The 22,564-nt window shown below is 41.1% G+C and overlaps 1 protein-coding gene and 1 long non-coding RNA gene across 2 annotated transcripts in view; one reads left to right on the forward strand and one right to left on the reverse strand.

Annotated features, from left to right (window-relative positions):
- Nucleotides 1-385: 385 nt before the first annotated feature.
- NTSR1 (neurotensin receptor 1) overlaps nucleotides 386-22,564 on the forward strand; it is a 91,425-nt gene continuing 69,246 nt past the window's right edge. The window contains exon 1 of the mRNA XM_001506315.5: nucleotides 386-1,343. Within this exon, the coding sequence (XP_001506365.1) occupies nucleotides 636-1,343 (708 nt within the window). The 5' untranslated portion in view covers nucleotides 386-635. The remainder of the gene's footprint in view (nucleotides 1,344-22,564) is intronic.
- On the reverse strand, nucleotides 7,473-14,627 carry LOC114813775. The gene is made up of 4 exons (XR_003761521.2): nucleotides 14,530-14,627; nucleotides 13,388-13,458; nucleotides 8,724-8,887; nucleotides 7,473-7,711 (listed from the first exon to the last, which is right to left on the reverse strand). It is a non-coding gene; the product is annotated as an uncharacterized LOC114813775 (long non-coding RNA).

The raw sequence follows: 22,564 nt of genomic DNA on the forward strand, positions 1-22,564 counted from the left end.
CGGAGCTGGATGCTCCGCACATAGAAAGCGCTCAGTAAATAGTATTGACTGAATATAAATCTCCCGGACAGGCTCACGGAGCCGGAGCCGACACCCCTCTTTGGGAAGGGGGAGAGGACGGGGAGGGAAGGGGGTGATGGAAGGTGAGGTGGCCTTCCTCTGTGTGTGTGTGTATGTGTGTGTGAGAGAGTTTTGGGGGGCTTAGGGGGAGAGGGGTGTATCAGTGTGGGGTGTGATGCAAGTCTGGAGGGGTGTGGAGCGATGGGCTTGTGGGTCCGCTTCTGAGCGCGGATGAGCGGATCCTCTCCGAGCTGCAGACTCCTCCCCACTCGGGTTGGCCGGGGGCGAGCATCCCCTCCAGAGCCCATCGGAAGACGGCCCCTTCATCTTCCTCCCCCTCCTCCTTTTCTTCCCTCCTTGCTCCTCCTCCCTCTCCTCCCCGCGCTGCCTTAAAACGCGCCCAACTTTCCGTTTGACCAGTGAGTTGCCGGCAGGTTCTGCAAGAAGGCGCTGCTGTCCGAGGTTGAGAAAAGGCCGGTGGGGAGGAGGAAGGGACGGAAAGGGAGACCCAGGGGCTCGCCTCCCACCCTCTTCCTCCACGCTCTCGGCCGGAGCCCCTTCCACACCGGCCCGGGATGCGCCCCAACGCCACCGCCTCGGTGTCCCCCTCGCCCGCGGCGCCAGGCTCTTTCTCCCTGCAGCCGTCGGGGATGACTCCGGCCGGGTACGGCAACGCCACGACCAACGTCTCGGAACCCCTGGTCCGGGGCCCCCCTCAGGAGGATGACCTGGACGTGAACACGGACATTTACTCCAAGGTGTTGGTCACGGCCATCTATCTGACCCTCTTCGTAGTGGGCACCGTGGGCAACTCGGTCACCGCCTTCACCCTGGTGCGCAAGAAGTCGCTGCAGAACCTGCAGAGCACCGTCCACTATCACCTGGCCAGCCTCGCCTTCTCCGACCTGCTCATCCTCCTCCTCTCTATGCCCATCGAGCTGTACAACTTCATCTGGGTGCACCATCCCTGGGCCTTCGGGGACGCCGTCTGCCGGGGCTACTACTTCCTCCGCGACGCCTGCACCTATGCCACGGCCCTCAACATCGCCAGCCTCAGCTTGGAGCGCTACATGGCCATCTGCCACCCCTTCAAGGCCAAGAGCGTCATGTCCCGCAGCCGCACCAAGAAATTCATCAGCGGCATCTGGCTGGCCTCCTTCCTGCTCGCCATCCCCATGCTCTTCACCATGGGCCAGGTCAACGCCAGTGTCGACGGACTTCGCCCTGACGGACTCATCTGCACCACCATCGTGGAGACGTCCACGGTCAAGACTGTCATCCAGGTGAGTCTCCAAAGGTCTATCCTCTTTATCGGTATCCTCCATGGTCCTTTCTGTCTTCTGCACTCCGATGGGCTTTTTGGAAGGCAGCAGACTGATTAACCTGACAAGGGATGTGCATTCCCCTTGTGAGGAGGCCCCACTGACCCAGGGATTTGGGGGATGGAGTGTGGGGTGCCAAGTAGGCTAAACTTTCCAGCCTCTCCCCACCCCTCTTGCAAACCAAGCTTGACTTCCAGGGACCCATGGGGCTGGGAAGCAATCAGGGTGGAGCAAAAGTGAGAAGCGAGTACATCGCCCGGCGCTATCCTTGCTTTCTCTGCAAAAGGCCCTGCCTCATGGGAGAAGTGAGTCAGTCCTACTGCTCTTTCACAACTTGAAGGTAGGTTTCCAGGGATGTGAGGTTGGTAAGTTCCCCATCACCCATGCAGTGTGGCCAGCAAAGGGAATGGGGCTCTGCGTTTCCCCCACTACATGCTACACTGGGACTTATTCCTTCTCTGAACTTCCTTCTGACCCTTGACACCCTTGGAAACAGGAGAAACTGCAACTGTTGCCTCTCTCCCTGTTCCCTCCCCACTCTCCAGACTTAGGTCTTGGGTCTGAATTCTGATAGGAGAGTTAAAGCCCTACAGTATCTCAGAGCCCTTCTGAGTATGAAACCTTCCAGTGCCAGTAAGTGCAAAACACCTGAGAAAGCCTCCCAGGCTCTCAAAAGAGAGGACACCAAACTCCCAGACCGTATTGTCATTCCTCTTGAAATTCTCTTTCCTTCTATGCTCCACCTTTTCCATATGAAATTAGGGTTTCTGATCAAATAATACAAGCCATTTCCAACCCTCCCCACTGCCTCCACCCCATAAAATCATGCTGGTCTACTTCTTTGGATCATAACCCATTTTGTGTCTCTTTTTTCACCAGAATATGGTTGTGCCCCCAAGAAGGGGGAGGGGAGGATCAGACGAGGGAGGGGAGGATCAGACAACATATAAACGATAAGTTACGGTATTTGTTCTAAGTGCTTACTATGTGCCAGGCACTCTACTAAGTGCTTCGGTCGATCCAAGCAAATTGGGTTGGACACAGTCCCAGCCTGCCATGGGACTCACAGTCTCAATCCACATTTTACAGATGAGGTAAATGAGGCACAGAGAAATGAAGAGATTTGTCCAAGGTCACACAGCAGACAAGTGGCAGAGACAGGATTAGAATGCATGACTTTCTAACCCCCGGGCCCATGTACTATCCACTATGCCACACTGCTTCTATTCTCAAAGTACAGAATATATTGATTTGTTAGCTGTCAGCTCAGAGTGAACAGTAAATTCTCAATAACTAAGGATACTTCTGATTCCAGGAGAAACCCAATCAATAATCTGAAGTGACAGAAGAAAAAAAAATGTACAAATTGTCTCCAAAGGTTAATTTTCAGACTGTTCTCACTAGGGTTTTCTCTTTAATTTCCATTTTCTTCAGAAAAGCTTTACCTCCTACCAGATAGTAAGTCAAAAAATGCAGGGTTTTAGTTACTGAAATACTTCTGAGGTTAGTGAGTATTGACAGCAAATGGGCATCATATCACCTAAGGTTAACTATCAATCCCACTGGAACTCGGGCAGTGCGGGGAGATTTGAAGTAAGTTTCTGAGTATCTCTCTAGAGAACAGTGTTTTCCTGAAGATGTCCTGAAATTCTTTGGCTGAATATTTTCATTTAAACCACATCACTTCTCAAGTATTAGCAGGATTCATCCACTGTCTACTAAGACAGACCTTACCAAAATGTTCTCTGGTGGACATGTCAGCTGTCCCAAGGAAGTTTATGGAATTTGGTCATGGGTATTAGAAAATGGTAATCACATTTAGGAATGACCTGACTCAGTGATAAGAATACTGAGCAACTTGAATAATTACTGCTTAATATAGCTGAATACTTATGGGCTATTTAACATAACCAGAGAGAACATTGTGTGGTGCCAACCAGACAAAGCAGGACATTCATTTTATGATGTAGTTGGTAATCTATGCCAGTATTTCCCCTGCATGCCTGAGGTTCTGGAATTTATGAACAAAGATTGGGTGGCCCCAGTATAAAAAAAAAGTGATTTAATTGTTTTCACAGAAAGGAAATGAAAACCTGCCCATACTGTGCAATTAACAAAAAGAATAATTGAGGCGTCATTGTTTTAGTTGGCAGTGACCTTGTGAGATCATCCTGCTGTCTCTAGGCGGGATTGTACGTAAACCACCGTGGGTAGGTGACCATTCATTCTCAAGATCTCCAAGGAAGGACTTCCTCAGCTTCCCTCTGTAACCTGTTTCAGTATTTACTTCCCAAGAAGTTTGAAAGCCCTCTGCTGTAATTTAAGACCATTATCTTGTTCCAGGGGATCTTTACAACTTTACTGCAGGGCACCCAAGTTTGGGGTTCTTACTTCAATATTTCCTTCTCCCCCAAACCTGAGTTAAAGCTTCTAGACTGTATGTTCATTGTGGGCAAGGAAAGTGTTTACCAACTGTTATATTGTACTCTCCAGTATTTAGTGCAGTGCTCTGCACATAGTAAGCACTCAATAAATATGATTGATAAATTCTGATGGCTCTAGTCTGGGCTGGTGGAATCAAGCAATCAGTGTATTTTTGAGGATTTGCTGTGTGCAGAGCACTGTACTAAGTGCTCAGGAGAGTACAATGCAACAGAGTTGGTAGACATGTTCCCTTCCCATAAGGAGCTTACAGTCTAGAGGAAGGGCCCTGAAGAGGAGAGCTCATCTCCAGTGTTCCCTTTAGTTATCTATTTGCCCAATCCCAAACAACTCTTCACCCATTTTGAGGTGAGGAAGAAGTCAAACTGCTCTCTCCTCTTCACTTCCTTCTCTCTAGAGACACCATAAAAAAGCTTGCCTCCTTTCTAGCTCTGCAAAGACTCTTCTGGGAGAGAGAAAGAGACAGAGTAGAAAGAAGGGCAGAGAGTATGCCCCTGAGTGAAGGGTGGGCTAGCTCCTCACTCTAGGCTTCAAGGCTCTACATCACCTTGCCCCTTCCTACCTCTCCTCCCTTCTCTCTTTCTACCACCCACCCCGCATGCTCCGCTCCTCCGCCGCCCACCTCCTCACTGTCCCTCAGTCTCGCCTTTCCCGCCGTCGACCCCTGGGCCACGTCCTCCCGCGGTCCCGGAACGCCCTCCCTCCTCACCTCCGCCAAACTGATTCTCTTCCCCTCTTCAAAACCCTACTTAAAACTCACCTCCTCCAAGAGGCGTTCCCAGACTGAGCTCCTCTTCTCCCTCTACTCCCTCTGCCACCCCCCCTTTACCTCTCCGCAGCTAAACCCTCTTTTTCCCCTTTTCCCTCTGCTCCTCCACCTCTCCCTTCCCATCCCCACAGCACTGTACTCGTCCGCTCAACTGTATATATTTCCATTACCCTATTTATTCTGTTAATGAATTGTACATCGCCTTGATTCTATTTAGTTGCCATTGTTTTTACGAGATGTTCTTCCCCTTGATTCTATTTATTGCCATTGTTCTCGTCTGTCCATCTCCCCCGATTAGACTGTAAGCCCGTCAAACGGCAGGGACTGTCTCTATCTGTTGCCGACTTGTTCATCCCAAGCGCTTAGTACAGTGCTCTGCACATAGTAAGCACTCAATAAATACTATTGAATGAATGAATGAATGAAAAGGTAGCTGAAAGAAAGGAGACACTGGTCCTGGGGGCATCTTTTATCTTCAACACTTACTGTGCTTCTAGGAGTCTTTGAGGCCCCTTAGAATCATGGGACTTAGACCAAGGCAGGAATTTTGGCTTTCAGATGGGCCTGGCTCTGAACCTGGGTTCAGATGACAGGGGAGGAAAATGATTTGGTAATATCTGTTACAGTTAATTTATGATTTTTCAAGGGCCTGATTACCCCTAAAAGTTGTGGATTCATTGTAAGCATCCTGAGGGAAAGGTCTGTGCCTAATCTCTATGCCTAGATGAATTCTGTGCTTATGCACCCTGTGCCCACTCCATAAGTACTTGTTGACTGACCAAATTTTTCAGAATTCTTGCTGCTTTTCTCCTACTGCCAACCCATTTCATATCCATTCACAGAAACTGAAAAGAAGGTGAAATCCCTCAAGACAGTGCATTTTGCTCCTTGGCAACACCTCTGATAAAAGGAGATTATCAGTGAATTTAATTTATTCTTCTCTTCTATTTACCATGGAGGGTTAGTCTTTATGGACACTATAAAATTAAACTCCAAATTCCCCCTGTTGTCAACATCAGCTAATAGAGTAGCCTAGGAATTAAATGAGGACCCACAAGTCTTGAGGTTCATTTGCCATACAGGGGAAGCCAGTGCAGTACATTTTTGAGGGGCTGGTTTCTATGGGGGTTTCTATGACTCCTGGACATTAAATTCCATGAGAGCTGAAGAGCAAATAGCCAAAGGAAAATGTAAAACCACTTGCTAGGATACCTGGCATTGTATTAACAAGCTGTGTATTTGGGGAACTTATAGCTGATTTGGGCTTAGAAACCAGCGAAGCATGATGCTGGAAGAAAAAAAAAACAAACCTAGGTGAGACCTTGATTTTTAATCATGTGCCAAGCTCATTAGTCTGAGTACATTAGTCAGTACAGTTGCTTGATCCACAACAACGCAGAGCAGTCAAGGTCCAGGGTCATGCCTGACACACTTTGTACCTTCCTTTTTTCCTCCCTTAATGAATCAAATGGATTTGAATCAAGGCATCATTGCATTGGGAATGATTGTATTTATTCTCCAAGTGAAAATAGCCCTACTGACCTCTTTACTTTAAGGACTGGAATGGACAGTTGTGGGTTAACTGGTCATAACTGTATGATTTTCAGTCTCCCTAACACATGTCTAGAATAGTAATTATCTTCCTGAAAACAGTTATCTGAACACCTTCTACTGGAGCCTACTCAGTCATGGCACAAATGATTTCTTTTAGAACTGTGCTGGCATTTATCAAATGTACTTAGGTACTTGTGTTCTTATGCACTTTTGTACTCTGTATACTTATGTTCTTTGTGTGGGGTAATGGCAATATTGATCATTTTATTTTATCATCAGTAAAAATGGAGTGCCTCCTTTCTTTTTTTTAACGGTATTTGTTAAGTGCTTACGTTTACCAGGCACTGTACTAAACGGAAGGGGCAATGGGCATTTCTGGCAAGTGGATTTCTAGGTGGCTGATAAAGACAATTAGCCACAATATTAACTCTTCCTCTCCCCATCACCTCCCACTGCATCATGATTCTAGACCACAGAAGACCTACCCAGTCCTATTAACAAAACAGCATCTCTATGTCCTAGAGATGTAATCACTAGGGCTGCTTGGGGTTGTTATCTAATTGCTGCTATTACCTATGTCTTTTTGCTGCCTTTGAACATGAAAGGCTGAGACTTTGTGATTCATTGATTTTTTTAATGATGATTAATTATGAATCCGGTATACTGGATCCTTCAAATAAATCCAGTCACAGGGAGTCAGTCAATTTTTTGGATGGTTTCATATCCTAGGTCAGAATAAGACTATTTCATGTAGCCCAGTATACAATGAATAAAGTATTCTATGGAATACTGGAAATCTGCGAATATATCTATATTTCTTCTGTCTGCAGAACACCTGAATGCAGTGTTCAATAAGTGGCAAAAGTGGATACTATCCCTGTGCACTTTCTTTGTATACGGATACCTATACTGAATTGGAAAATATTTACGTTCATGTTTCTGAAAAGTTCACATTATATAACAATTACAGATAGAGATGTCTTTTGGCCCATGAAAATACAGGATAGAGTAAAACTATTCACCTAAGAGAATCATAATGCACAGAGAAAATAGTCTCATATCCAAATTTCTAATAAATGTATCTGGCTGCAGTCATACATATCAGAACACAACTCAAAGGTTAAATCTGACACATATTTGCAAATCCATAGGACAGGTTTATTTGAATGGCATGTGATAGATATTTAGAACAGTACCCAGAGCTTAGAACAGTGCTTGGCACATAGTAAGCACTTAAATACCATAATTATTAATATCCCAGAAGGAATCTATATCCATTAGTTCCCTAGATCATTAGCAACAGATTGGATCAATACGAAAATCAGTTTCTTTATGCACTGTTTATCAGTTTCTGACCCATTCAAAAGACAGATAAGACATATTTCTACACTAAGGGGTACAATGCATTGAATTTGGTTTCCCCTTAAAGTGCGTATTTGCATTCTCAAAACTACTGGCTGGAACCATGTTTCAAGCTCCCTCAGATTTGTCATTTTTGCAATGTGGGGGGAATGTAGTTCCATCCTCCAGGCCCGCAGGTTCCAGGTGACCACAGTTTCTCAGCCTTGGAAATACATAACAATATGAGCAATGTCATGTCAGATCAAACCCCTGTCCATCCAGCCTGTCTCCAAAGGTGACTACCTAATTTTTTATTTATCAACTTTCTCTGTTTCATTTGGAATAAGTGTTAATAGTCTTGAAAAATCAGTCAAGAAAAATTAGCATTTATAAAGCATTTACAATGTATGAAGGATTGTAGTAAGAACTGGGGAGAACACTTGGACATTAATTCAGAGCTGGTCCATGACCTATAAGGGGCTCATAAAAGCATTGGTGGTGGTGGGGTGTCATTCAGGAAAAAATATGAGGCTAAAGTCAGTAATTCAGAAACAAAAGCAAAAATTGTTAGTTCATTACTCCCTTGAAAAGATGTAAGCTTGTTGATGTCAGGGAATACGTCTACCAAATCTGTTGTGTTGTAGTCACTCAAGCGCTTAGTCCAGTGCTCTGCACTGGGTGAGCAGTCAGTAAATATCATTGATGATGATGTTGAAGATTGGACCTTGTCTCTTCACTGCTCCAGCCAGGGTAAAATATTCCCCGTGTTCTAAGATTATGAAGGAAAGGTTCTCCTCCACTTCTGGAATTTGGGAAATATCCTCTTCCAAGGCAAATGGGAGGATCGTGATGACTACCCCCATGAGGGTGTGGGAGCACCTGATGTCATGCTTCCGACTTGCCCTTCATAAAGAATATGGGAAACTTGTCATTTGCTTACCTCATGTGTCTTTCTGTTGCTTATTTCTTTTGCTTTCAAAGGGGAGATTTCTAAGGAAGTGTATTATTTTTTCTAATGAGAATGGTATTTATTGAGCAGTTATTGTGTGCTGAGCACTGTAGTACTAAGTGCTTGTGAAAGTACCGTACAATAGAATTGGTAGATTCAATCGCTGCTCTCAAGGAGCTTACTAACTCTGTTTTGGGGTTTACTCGTTTTTAAGAAAAGTACCTAGGATGAAAGATTGATTTCTGGCCGGTGTGCTATGTCTTAGCTGGGAGTGACTAATACTTACTTCATATTTACTTCATACCTAACAGTCATCCTTGAAGCTGGGAAGAAATGAACTAAGTCGTTGACAGTTGTGGCTTTGTGTCACCTCACAGATGCTTGTACTTTGGTGATTCTTTCATCCTTCTTGGGATGATTTTGTATAAGAATATTCTTCCTAAATAAGAGCTGGAAGCAGAGGAGAAACAAAAAGGAGAAATGCAGTGGCATAATAGCTCATTTGAATTTTTTTCTCCATTAGCTAAAAAAAGAGAATGTGATGGAGATAATTTCATTATCCAACGTGCAAGAAAGAAATCCTGTTTGTTTGTGCTAGTCTTTATGAAGCTCTTTATCTTTCCTTTTGCCCTTAAAGTGTTTTCCCAGGCTACCGTGGGAGCCAATAGCCAGTTCTTTCACTTGCTGACATTTAAATAGACTCTTCCCTTTCTCTTGTCCAACGTGAATCTTAAAGGGTATCATTTTGTATAATCACAAAGGAGTTCTGAGGACAAAATACAGGTGCAGAAAAATGATGCTTGCAGGTCTCTAAAACACCAGGCTTACCAAGTAATGGCACTGTGTCTCAAAGCCCAGGTGTTTAATCTTGAAAACATTCTCTCCTCACATTTCTCCCCCAGGCTGACATATTTATGGTCTTATTTTTAAAGAAAAGAGAAGCCCATTTTTTAGGTTAGTTTTCAGGCCTTTCACAATCTTCCTCCAGAATTCCTTCCATATTTATTAACTAGAAGAAAAGTCAAATCCACCCTGCAGGGTATCTAGGCCCCTCATAGGGGAGCCATTAGATTTGCAGTGAAGAAATGTGATTTTTTTTAGTTAACAAAAAGTCATGGACCAGAGGAGGGCTAGATTTTACACAGGCCTCATATAGAGCATTTTGACTTTAAATGTGGCCTTTCTTTTTTAAAGGAAAAAATATTAATTCTTCCTCATTTTCTCACCCACAGATCCTGATCCAGTCATTTTAATTTATAAGCCTCAGTTTCCTCCCTCTACAGTACTCTGCACCAGAGGGTACACAATGCATTTTATTGACTGGCAGAGAGGCAAAAGAACCTTTTCCCTTATGTTTTAAACATATTTTATATTGTACCATTTTTAACCTCAACCACTCTGAATTACAACTCTCCAACCCAAACCTTCTAACTGGCCATCTCAACAACTTCCCCATCACCTTGAACAACTTCTCTCCCTGCACAGAGAACTCAGGTTTCTTGACTCTTTTCACTTAGCTCCTCCACTTACCCAAGCCATCATGCTCCACTTGGACTCCCTTCCAGAACTCCCCTCTCTTAATGCTCAAATCCAAGCCCTCGCTACCACCCTTTCTAATCAATTCAACTCCCTTGTATCTCAGTTGATCTCGCACTGCCAAATCACAACCTTAGATCATCTCCACAGTATATGTTTGTTGCATTCCTCCACCCACCATTAGTGGAAATCCAGGCACCAGGCAAACCTCAACTGCTTCAAATTCATCCTTGCTTGCCTTAACTCTCTCCTCTCTTCTAAACAACACTATTTCTCCTCCCTCTTCGACTCCCATGCCTGCTTTCCTCACTATTTATTCCAGACCTCCATCTCCCTCCTGAAACCCCTGATGCCCACCCCTGCCCCGATGATCTCGCCACCTATTTTGTTCACAAAATTGAAACGATTAGACACAAACTTCCTAAAGTTCCACCCCCACCTAAATTCTTTCTCTCATCCTTCCCAGACATTTCTCAAAGGGAGATCTTCTGTTTGCTATCAAAATCTATGCTCTCTATCTGTTCTTCCAACAGTATCCTTTCTCAGCTTCTAAAGACCCTTGCTCTCACTCTTCTTCCCTCTCTGCCATCTTCAACTGCTTACTCTCTGATGGTTCCTTCCCTTCAGCCCTCAAACATGCTCACAAGGCCCTATGCTAAAAAAATCCCTCTCTGGTTCCCACTTATTCTCTCCAAATATCACTCCTGTCTCCTTAATGCCATCCCTAAACATAATAATAAAGATAATTGTGGTATTTTAAGCGCTTATGTGCCAGACACTGTACTAAGTACTGGGGTGCATACATGCAAATCAAGTTGGACACAGTCCCTGTCTCACATAGGGCTCACAGTCTTAATCCCCATTTTCAGATGAAGTAACTGAGGCACAGAGAGGTGAAGTGGCTTGCCCAAGATCACACAGCAGATAAGTGGTGGAGTCAAGATTGGAATCCATGTCCTTCTAACTTTCAGGACTCTATCCTGGACTATCAGGACTCTATCAGGACTCACTAGGCCATGCTGCTTCCTGTCTGAACTCCTCAAAAAGGTTGCATACTGCCACCTCTCCTTCTCCTCATTCCCCCTCTTGATCCGCTACAACCTGGTTTCCTTCTCCTTCACTCTCCTGAGACTGGATCCTGGAATGGTCAACTCACCAACACTGAGGCAATATACAGAACACAGCCTCATTAGATGGGATTTGTTAGAAGAAAAAGATGATAGCAGGATACACAAGCAGCTTCTGATTGGGGAACTGAAAAGGAGCATCTGCAAGCAACGAGGGCAGAACAATTTATTTTCATGACAAAATTAAGCCTAGTCTTAAACAGTGTGATGTAGCAGTGGACTATGGGACTACCACCACAGCTGATAGGCCAGTCAGTTAGGCAGTCATCAGGAGCAGAACTGTTCTTTTTGAGCAAAGTTTTAACAAAAATCAGCATATGAAGAGTCGGTCTTGAAAAGACAGTCTGCCAGGACAAGCACATCAACTCAACAAGAAACTATATGATTGTAAACTAAATACACATGTACAATGAGGATTTAAGCTTCATTAGTGTGTCATTTGGAGATGGGAGACAACTATAGTCATGGTCCACCCAACTCAGAAAAGGATGGGCATAGAAAGAAATAGTTTGAGAGAAAAGGGCCTTAGTGCTTCTTGTTCCCCATCTGAAGCTCTGGGTTCCTAACTATTTCTGTACCTTATGGCTTTTCTCAGCATTTCCCACTAATATTCCTGAAACTGATTGGTTATAACACTTCTAGGTCTCTTTCAGTGTTGCCTGATGGAGAGACAGTGATAAAGTAAATGAAAAGTTATTGCATCAGACGCTTTCCATGTCAACCTCTTAATAACCTAAATATTAGCCTAAGTATTCATCCTTGTAAGTTCATGTTAATCCATACTAATGTGAGTTTAGAAGCTCTTTAAATAGTCAAAGTGTGGTCTTATCTATTTATATCAGTCCTGTTTGAAATATGATAAAGTATCCAGGGTTACAGAGTGGGGAAAGGAGTTTCTAACTTTAAGTTAAATAGCTGGCTATAAAGTGCTTTCAAATAGAAGTTTGGATTAAAAATTGGCAGACTGAACATGGTTCAATTAAGAAATGTTACCAGAAGTAACAGGAGCACAATTTCAAAGTACTATTTCAAATCTAAACTGTACTCTTCTACTGGGCCTGCATTTTTTCTCCTTTTGTCATAATGTTTTAACAAGTACAATGTCATGAAATTACCAAGCTATGACTTTCCTGTTGCATTTGTCAGAGGTCAAAGTCAGTTTTGGTTATGTGACTTCTGAAGTTTTTAGAAATTCAGCTCATCTAATTAAGGGCCAAATTTCTAATATTTTTAAGTTATTTCAAATCTTGGTTTGGGGGGTATCCCGAGGAAATTGTCAGTAAAGGAATGTTAGAGTCTGTTTAGAAAATGGAAAGGAAAACTTGGGGAAGTTTTGTTTCTTAATCAACCATTGTTATTTATTGAGAGTCTCAATTGGACATTCAGTATAATTAGATTCCAAATATTGCAAATATTTCTATATCTGCCTCTTATATTAGAGTGAAGTTGCTTATGGTCAAGGAACAAGTCTTGTGCTTCGGTTGTATTTCTCAAGCACTTAGTAAAGTGCATTGCTTTCAGTAGGCACTCAATAAATAACATTGTACAAAACACTATTACTATTTGTGCAAAACACCATATTAAGTGCTTGGGACAGTACAATGGAAGCAAGACAAAAGTTCCCTGCCCTTCAAGGATCTTACATTCTAGTGGAAGACACAGGCAGAAATTATTTACAAACGTGGAAATAACAGGAAACACAGGATATAACAAGTAATAGACAAACATTGCCTTAGAAAATATATATCTATCTATATTTATATATATTTAGTTATGGTGGATCTCTAAACTATAGAATAGCTGCAGAAACCTTCAATCAATACCCGTGTCTTCATTATCCAGGAACCAAAGACCCTAAACACCTGAGGCAGGGTTTATTGGTCCACTGAAGACTGTTTTCTGCAAAAACTGGGTGTATTTCCTGATACTTTTTGCAAAGAACGCCTCACTCTTCTATGGTGTTTACAGAATAACTCACTTCACTTGGCCAATAGAAGCAGCAGAATCAGCAGTTACCTCCCTTACTCCAATCGTCTAGGACCAAGGTAATTTAACATAAGATCAAAGCATCAGAGCAGACATTTGAGGTAAGACTTCTTATGGCCAATCTGCTTTATGCTCTCCAGAGAATTCTTTAGTAATGAAACCAGGTTCAGTTCCCTAGAGACTGGAAAGACCTTGCTATCAAATAGGACACAAGTTACCAGAACACCTTGGTGGAGTTTTTTTATTTTCTGAAGTAACTGAAATTATCTTTTTTCTATTTTTTAATAAATCAAAGACTTACCTCTTTAGTTATTCAGCCACGATTCTAGGATCTTCTTGTCATTTCAGTAAGCCCTCTAAAATTGATTTATCCTAGGAGACAAGTCGGAGGTGGCTGGAGGTGTGTGAAGAATGCTGTACACAGCTCTTTAAATAAATGAAAACTGAGCTAGGGCACTCTAGATTTAATCTCAGGGTAGGAAGAATCATTTTCTCTTAACAGTATGTAAAATAGAAGCAAGAACTAGACATTTTAAAAGTTATCACCAAACTGAAACCTGGGACTGAGTCAGTCCCTCCTTGAGAAGAAATGAGGTTCTGTTCTCAGGAAACCCACAATTTCAGGCCATCAGTGGAATGACTTGGGAACTAATCAATCATCTTGGGGGAACTGAAAAAGTGAAGGTGCCTCCCTCAGCTCTTAACTCCCTTAGAGATTTACATACACACCCTCACTCTTGGTTTAGCCAAGCAACATCCCCATCACCAAGTACCATCACCATGTACATATCTATAAATTATAAATGATTTACATATATCAACATCTGTCTCTCCCTCTAGACTATAAGCTCACTTTGGGCAAAGAACATGTCTACCAACTTTGTTGTATTTTACTCTCCCCCCAATGCCTCATAGAGTGTTTGGCACACAGTAAACACTCAATCAATACCATTGATTGATTGATCAATTGACCATTAACAAATATTTATTAAACTTCCATTGTGTGCTCAGAACAATTCCTAAAACATAAATAGTCCTCTGGAAACTTGTATGGAATAATAGGACCCTTGCACATAAAAATTCATCCTTTAAAAGTTTTGAGGTCAACATATCCACTTGTTTCTAAAAAAAAAACAACCACCAGTAATAGTCTCAATTTCCCCTCTTTCTCACTCTCCCCTTTCTTCAATTTTAACAGCTTTTCATCACTGACTGGGGACATGGGTGGCCTGATAAAGCAAAGTGCCACTGCTTTAGGGTGCATTCTCCATTTTTAGCTGTCTCTGTTTGGAGCTGTTAAAGTAACTATGGGAAACAGGTTTTGTTCTGCCAAGTTTAAATAAGAAACAGGAATACTTAAAGATGAAATAAAATGAATCTGATGAAATAAAATGAATCTGAAATAAAGATGAAATAAAATGTTCTTAAGAGTGCATTACGAACATCACACAGCAATACTTCTTAGGCAGTTTGAAAAAGTTGATAGTGAACATTTGGTTAAAATTCAGAGTAGGGAGCAGCACTTTCAGAAACCCTATGATAAAGGGACAAGATGAAGCAGGAATTCCATAAGCTCATAGAACAGGATGGAATCTGGAGAAATGATCTAAATTCTGTTACCATGGCAGCACACTGTCTATCCATAAAACGATAACATGTATTTGGAAAACTGAATCATGGAAACTAGTATGTACTTTGTGAGGCTGTCAAAGTGAGTAGCAGTATGGCACCAGACTTCAGACCAAACTGAAGATATGTGGAACTTTATAGTTACTCTCATTAAGGTTGTGAGACCTGGACCCACCAAAAAAAGCCACTTCCAAATTCTGGATCAGTTTCATAATTGTTTCTTTTGGACTCTATTCAACATATCCAACAATGATTGAAGTCAGTCTGCTAGTACTGAAGATATTCTCACCTCAACTCAGCTTCACACTGTATGGAGAATGAGAGACAGTTATAATACCTAAACAGCTGTTTTATGGTGAGTTGAATTAGAGCAACCAAAAGCAAAGGGGCAGCATGAAACATTTTAAGGATGCCATAAAGCACAGTCTTTAACAATGTGGTGCCTCTGGTGAAAGCTGGAAGACCACTGCAGCCATCAGGAAAGAAGGGTATGACTCAATCGAGAAAGGAGTGGATTTTTGGAGCAGATGCTTGGAGGGAATCATTGAATCAATCAGTCAATTAGGGGTATTTATTGAGTGCTTACTGTGTGCAGAGTACTGTACTAAGCATGAGGGAGATTACAATACAACAGAGTTGGTAGACACGCTCCCTGATCACAAAGACAAGGGGAAAAAGAAGAGTGTCAGGCACTGAAAACAACAAATACAACTGCACCACAAAGGAGTGCCTTTATTTACACAGTGTGGTAGGAATGCTGTTTCTCCATTAGCATCTTCAGCCACATATGATCTCCAAGGTATACCTGTCAGATACTGTACTAATTGCTGAGGTAGATGAAAGTTAATTAGGTTGAACATAATCCATGTCCCACATGGGACTCACAATCTTAACCCCCATTTTATAGATGTAGTAACTGAGGCACAGAGAAGTTAACTGACTTCCCCAAGGTCACACAGCAGACAAGTGGCAGAGGGCAGATTAGAACTCAGGTCCTTCTGATTTCTAGGCCTGTGTTTTATCCACTAGGCCACATTGCTTCTCACCATTAATTAAATGTCACTATTAATGGCATCCTCTTTGATTTGAAGATGTCGTACTTTAGCCTAATTGTCCAGGCCTGTTAACCTTTCAATCAATCAAAATCAATACCATTTGAGTGCCCTATATGTCCAGAACACTCTACTAAGCACTTGGGAGACTACAATAGAGTTAGTAGACAAGATCCCTGATCTCAAAGAGTTTGCCTACCAATTCTACAATCATTTCTATCACATTTCTCTGGACTTTGTCCAATTTTTTCACATCCTTTTTTAAATGTGGTATTTTAATGGTTAAAGAAGTAATCAGATTCCCTTGCCCCACCATCGACATGTTTCTCAAATGCTTTCTAGAAACCATGAACCTCTCTTCCTAGGTGCTCTAGAAAATGAGCTTTCTGTGAACACATTTCTGCCTTTAATAGCAACAGACACAAACACTAATACTTGAAACCTGGTTCTGTCAGAACATCAATCAACTACAAATTTCTCTCTTTGAAAAATGATCAGCATCTTCTGTTAGATAAATCATCAAACACCAAACACTTGAAGGCAAATCATGTAAAAGCAAATCCTTGAAACCTTGAAAATCTGAAATCAGTCTGTCTAAAAAAACATTTTTTTAAAAAAGTCTTTGGAGGATGTAGTGGAAACTTCTACTTTACATTTTTTGGCATTTTTTTGAAACTCAGAAAAGTTTATGATTTGGTTTCTTTTCTACTGTTTTTCATTAGATCAATTTTAAGGACTCCATTCAAGTATAGAGAAATCTGGGCTCTAGTTCAGAATTTGCCTGTGTGAGACCTCCACTTAGAACAGTCAGAAATGAAATGTACCTATGAAATGAGACAATGAAGAAACTTTTATTGGTCCCAATCCTGGTAATATTTAAGCAAATTTAATTGGAAATTGCAGAGTCTATATTCCATCAGTTTATTTTATTATTAGTTCTGGTTTTGATTTTTTAATTTTTTAAAAAAGCCAACCATTCTGGAAAATCTTCAGAGACCATAACTAAATCTGGGGTTTCAAACGGAAAAATCTAAGCTCATCACCCACAGTTGTGGTCAACAATAAGAAGGGTAGGAGATAAGACAAGAAGTATTTTGTACCTTCAAAGTTCTGTTATTAAGCTCTCCTCAAGAGCTTCCATAACAATTTTAAAAATGAGAAAATACAGAAAAGAAATGAAGGATTTTTTTTATCGCTTCTCCTTGGGTTCAGTTGGAAGCATTAAAGATGCACCATATGCTGATTGTGGACTATGATATCAATGTGAGTATTTTTAATAGATTAAATATTTTCCTTTTAAACAAGCTGTCAGGGAAATTAATCATCTGAAGCTTAAAATGGTACTAACTGTATTCTAGGACCAGTAATTACCTGGAATTTTCTGTTATGTTTAAGTATCTGTGCACTGAGTTTCTCAAGCATAGTGGGGTAAAACCTCAGTTTTCTACTATCATTGTAGTTCTGCCATAGATTTTTTCTTTCCTTTTTGTTATTGAAACAATTATTGAACAAGATCTTTCTTCATTTTAGAGGGTTTGCTCCTCTGCTTATGAAGAGTTCTCACAATAAAATATCAGGTATAATTATAATAATAGTATTTGTTAAACCTTTACCAAGTGCCAAGCTCTGGAAGAGGTACAAGAAAATCAGATCAAAGTCCCTGTACCACATATGTTCACAGAATAATAATATTGATAGTAATAGTAATAATAATATTTGTTAAGCACTTACTATATACCAAGCAATGTAGCAAGCTTTGGGGTAGACACAAAATAATTAAGTTCCACATGGGGCTCACAGCCTAAGTAGGAGGAAGAAGAGGTTTTGAATCCCCATTTTACTGATGAGGGAACTGAGGCACAGACAAGTTAAGTGATTTGTCCAAGGTCACACATCAAGTAAGTGGCAGAGCCAAGACTAGAACCCAGGGCCTCTGACTCCCAGACTTGTGCTCTTTTCACTAGGACAGTCTAAACAGAGTGAGAAAATGGGTATTTAGTCCCAGTTTTACAGATGAGGAAACTGAGGCCCAGAGAAGTTCAGCAACTTACTTGTCCAAGACCTCACAGGAAGCAATTGGCAGAGCTGGGATAAAGGGAATATGATCCATTGATTGAATGATTGATTTTCCAACTTTCTTCCAGTTCTCTGTAGAGAGGGAACAATTTAATAGTATCATAATAACTCAAATGATGCAGCACAGCACTGGACTGTGGGAAGCAAACAACCACATATACAGTGGATGAGATTTAAGCAGCAATCAGAAAGAGGGCTGCTCTTTTCAGGCAGTAACTTCAAGAAAATCAGAATTATGAAGGCAGAATAAACACCTAGGCCAGACACCAGAAATGAAACGTCAGAGCAAAGCATAATCTTTACATTTGCCCAGAGAGAAAGTATGCTAAAGTTAAGCAGTGCACGCCTATATCTCCCATCAGTTACAGTCTCTCCAAACATGAAGAAGCAAAATAGATGGCCTCTAAATACTTGATGACTATCAGAGAAAAAAACATTCCATATCAAATGCAGTGAAGAGTTACTGAGCCACCCCTACCCTCTCACCCCTGCCCACAGAACATGAAATTTCACTCTTTGTGATCATAATATTCCTTTATTTTGTAGCTATTGATATCCTATCCTGGCAGACCAAGGCCATGATTCACAGAACTTTCTCTCTATCCATTCAAGGATTAGTGAGTAAGCTCCCTGTGGTGATGATAGCAATAATAACTATTTTTAGGCAACAGAAATAGTCTAGCATTGTTCCATCCGCCCTTACATGACTTCCAAGGTAGGAGTTTTGTAATTTCTAGGGTTCCAGAAAGGGCAAAGGGGTATGTTTCTAGTTAATGTATTTGTTTCACTGACTAGTTATTGAATAGTCACCAGTAGTTTCCTTGGCCAAAGCCTGAGCCTCTACTGTTAAAGACAGAGCATTGCTAGATCTCAAACCAGCAACGTTTCCCATTTCAGAGCTCTGAGATATTCAACAGAAGGGTTTGGATGAAAGAAAAATGTATTAGGCTAGAGGCTACTCACACACCATGAAATAATAGGGTTGAACCCAGGAAGATGGCATTGGAGCAACTGCATTTACTTAGAGGGGAGTTTTTTTGGCCTCCATTAATAAATATTAATTCTAGACTAGCAGTTTCATTTGCTCACATTCTATTGGGCTAGGAGCCCAAAATATATTACATTTGAAAAAAATTCACAATTGTTTTGGCTTCCCAGCTGCACATCTTGAATGGCTGATGCACTGCTTGAAATTGAAATGACCCAGACACATGAGTTCTCACATCTTGTCATGTTGGTGCTTGGAGACTCTCCACCCTGCCCAAAAAAGGAAACCCTGCCCCACATGATCAAGTATCACAATTTCCTACAGAGACTTGAACCTCATCATTTCTAAACTCGTTTCTTCAGTCATGTCAAGGGCACTTGTGATCACTGAGGCCTAAATTCTTGACAAGTTAGAAAAAAGGAAGCATTTTTAAGCTATCCAAGAACAAAAAAAGATCACTTGAAGAAATGCCTTAAACGATTCTGAGCATGGTGCTCAAGAAGCCAAAGGACATTTTAACAAACTTTCAAACTAACTTGCATTTAAAGAGACAATATGCATACAGCATTTCAGCACCAAGGACTTTACTTTTTTTCTCTTTTCTTCTTTTCCCAGTGAATATTTCTCAATCATTAACAACCACAAAACTACTATGAAATTAAGTTGTACCAGATCATTAAAAAATGATGGATTTTCAAAAATCAATGCATACTTTGAAAACAGCTAATGTCTGTGACAAAATTCTGCTTTGGTCTTCCTGTCATACAGAATCTTCACTTTTTGATTGCCTGTTTCATTGGTCTTTGATTAGTTACAATAAAAGATGACTACCAAGTCCATTTTCATTTTTTGACAGAAAGAAGAATCTATTAATTCCTGAATCTAAGAGACAGCCAATCTTAGAGAATAAAGCTCATTATCCAATGATCTGGTTTTGTGGATATCACTTCTAAGACTCTGAGTGGAATTTTCCCAACAACCTCCCTCTCTGCTTGTGAGCCAGTGTGAAAAATATATAACTTGATTTCAGGAACAAACTTCATTTTATTGATTCCGTCTGCTTCTTAGACCTCTAACAATGTCTCAAATATGACCCAGTTATCATTAGGAGGATTGGATTCTAGAATTTTTTGATGCATTTCAGAAAAGTAGGATTCAGTGAGCCCCATGTGGGACAGGTACTAGGTCCAAGCTTGGAACAGTGCTTGGCACAGAGTAAGCACTTTACAAATACCATAAAAAACTACCAATGAATCAATGCTATTTACTGAGCACTTATTGTGTCCCAAGCACTGTAGTAATAATAATAATAATTGAAATATTTGCTAAGTGCTTACCATGTGCCAAGCACTGTACTAAGTGCTAGGGTAGATCGAAGACAATCAGGTCAAACCCTATCTCTGTCCCCCATTGGGCTCACAGTCTAAGTAGGAAGTAGGACAGGTATTGAATCCCCATTTTACAGATGAGGAAACTGAGGCACAGAGAAGCTAAGGTCACACAGCAGGCAAGTAGTGCACTGCAATTAGAACACAAGACATATGACTTCCAGGCATGTGTTCTTTCCACTAGGCTACTGTACTAAGTGCTTGAAAGATGACTTACCTTATATCTACCTAAGTGCTTAGTACAGTGCTTGTCACATAGTAAACACTTAACAAATTCCATTATTAATGCCATTATTAAATAGGTTTAAGTCCTATAGAAATAAAAGGTATTTTTGGGGTGTCCACTTTTTTATGGTATTTGTTAAGCACTTATTATGTCCCTGGAACTGTTCTAAGCACTAGGCTAGGATTACAAAGTAATCAGGTTGGGCAAAGTCCATGTCTTACATGGGTCTCACAGTCTTAATCCTCAGTTTACAAATGAGGTAACTGAGGCACAGAGGAGTTAAGTGACTTGCTCAAGATCACATATGGCAGGCATTTGGCAGAGCCGGGATTAGAATCCAGATCATTTTGACACCTAGGCCCATGCTCTATCCATTTGGTCATGGGGCTTCTCAATTATCCTGTTCATAAAGATAATAGTCAGGGATATGGCCATAATTTTAAACATTTTTGATCTGCAATAAAGACATTCTCAGTAATTTATCAATGAATGTCTTGAATATTCCAAAGATATGTTATTAGGTATTTGGTACATTCTGCATTAGTGATATTGTCTGAGGTATTAAGACCACAGTGGCCAAACCACACTAGATTCAGAATGGGCAATGTAGGAACTACAACAATCTTATGCAAAAATTAGTCATTTTAGGCCCAGCTTAGAAGTAATAAGAGGAAAATGAGGAATAAAAAATACTGGATGGATAGGGGGAAAAAATTTCTTGCTGATGTGCTTCACCTGACAAGTGATTCACAACCCCAAATGACTCATTAGTTGTACAAATCTCATTTCTTTTCAAGGGGGATATTATGCGCCTTGACACTCAAGAGAAGATATTAAAGCTAAAAGACTGTGGCATGGAGATCTTTAGAGCAAACATCAAAGTAACATTTTTATTCGGGCCCCAGAGACAAGATGATCACCTATCCTGATTTGGCATGGCAATATCCAAATTTCAAGGTCTATTCTGCCTCCTCTGGAACCAAAAAACCTTAGAGGAAGAAAATTGGAAGGGGTCACATAGAGAAGAAGCAGCTTGGCTATTTGGATAGATAGCACCGGCCCTGTGTGGGTAAGAGGGGGCTGGAGACAGACAGAGGGAAGGAGTGAAGACTGAGTTGCTCACGGATGCCATCTTATGAGGAAGGGTCTAGGGATCTAGGGCTTGGTAGGCTTCCACAACTACTGAAAACAAGTGAAAGAGAAAGCAACAATAAAAGAAGCAGGTGAGTGCTACTTCTGTCCTTTGGTCCCAACTGCTCCCCTCTCCTCTTAATACCTCTCTTCTTTCTTTTTCTGTGACTATTGTTTTCCCCTGCTTTCATTTTATCTTTCTCCCTTTTTCCTTCTCTCTTTGGTTCTCTGACTTTTCCCCCTTTTCTATACCTCCTGCTCCATCCCCTACCTCTCCTTAAGTGACCTAGTTTCTGGTTGTCTTACCCATATAAGATAGAAAGGGTGTATTTAAATGATCCAAAGCTGTTGTTTTTTGCTTCTAATACCTGTATCTTACTAGCTAATCCTGGAGTTTATGGTCCAGCTACTTCAATCCTTACTTTGTTCAATGCAGTGCAGAGTGAGGTTTTTGTCAAATGAGGTGTGATCGATTATAGATTTCCTTGAATGTAAGGCCCTCCTTCCTCAGTCTGGGCTTTTAATCACTGGAATTGAGCCATGACAAGAGCAGGCCTTACAACATCTGATCTGCCAAAAGCATGTTTATTTTAACAGATTAACATATCCTGTACCTGGGATTTTACCAGGGGGAATATGGGTAACAAGAAACAGAGCATTTCACCAGAGATATTAATTCATTAAATATATACAACACTTCCTGGGAAATATTTAACTTCTTATGATGTTATTCATCCTTAATATTTTATAAAAAATAAATAGACGGCAAGTCTTTAGAGTCTGCTCTCATTTATCACACAGAAAATATCAACATCCTAATGCAACTCAGATTGTGGTTGACAATGTCATTACTACAAATTTGAACTTTTATGCTAGAAAAAATGTCCAGATTGTTTTTTCCCATAAAAGAGCCAACCTCACCATTTCTAGGCTACAAGTCTAGTCTTCTGTTTGGACATGTTCGCCTCTTTTCAAAATGAAAGGAAAC

Source organism: Ornithorhynchus anatinus, chromosome 8, assembly GCF_004115215.2.
Source record: "Ornithorhynchus anatinus isolate Pmale09 chromosome 8, mOrnAna1.pri.v4, whole genome shotgun sequence".
Lineage (NCBI taxonomy): Eukaryota > Metazoa > Chordata > Mammalia > Monotremata > Ornithorhynchidae > Ornithorhynchus > Ornithorhynchus anatinus.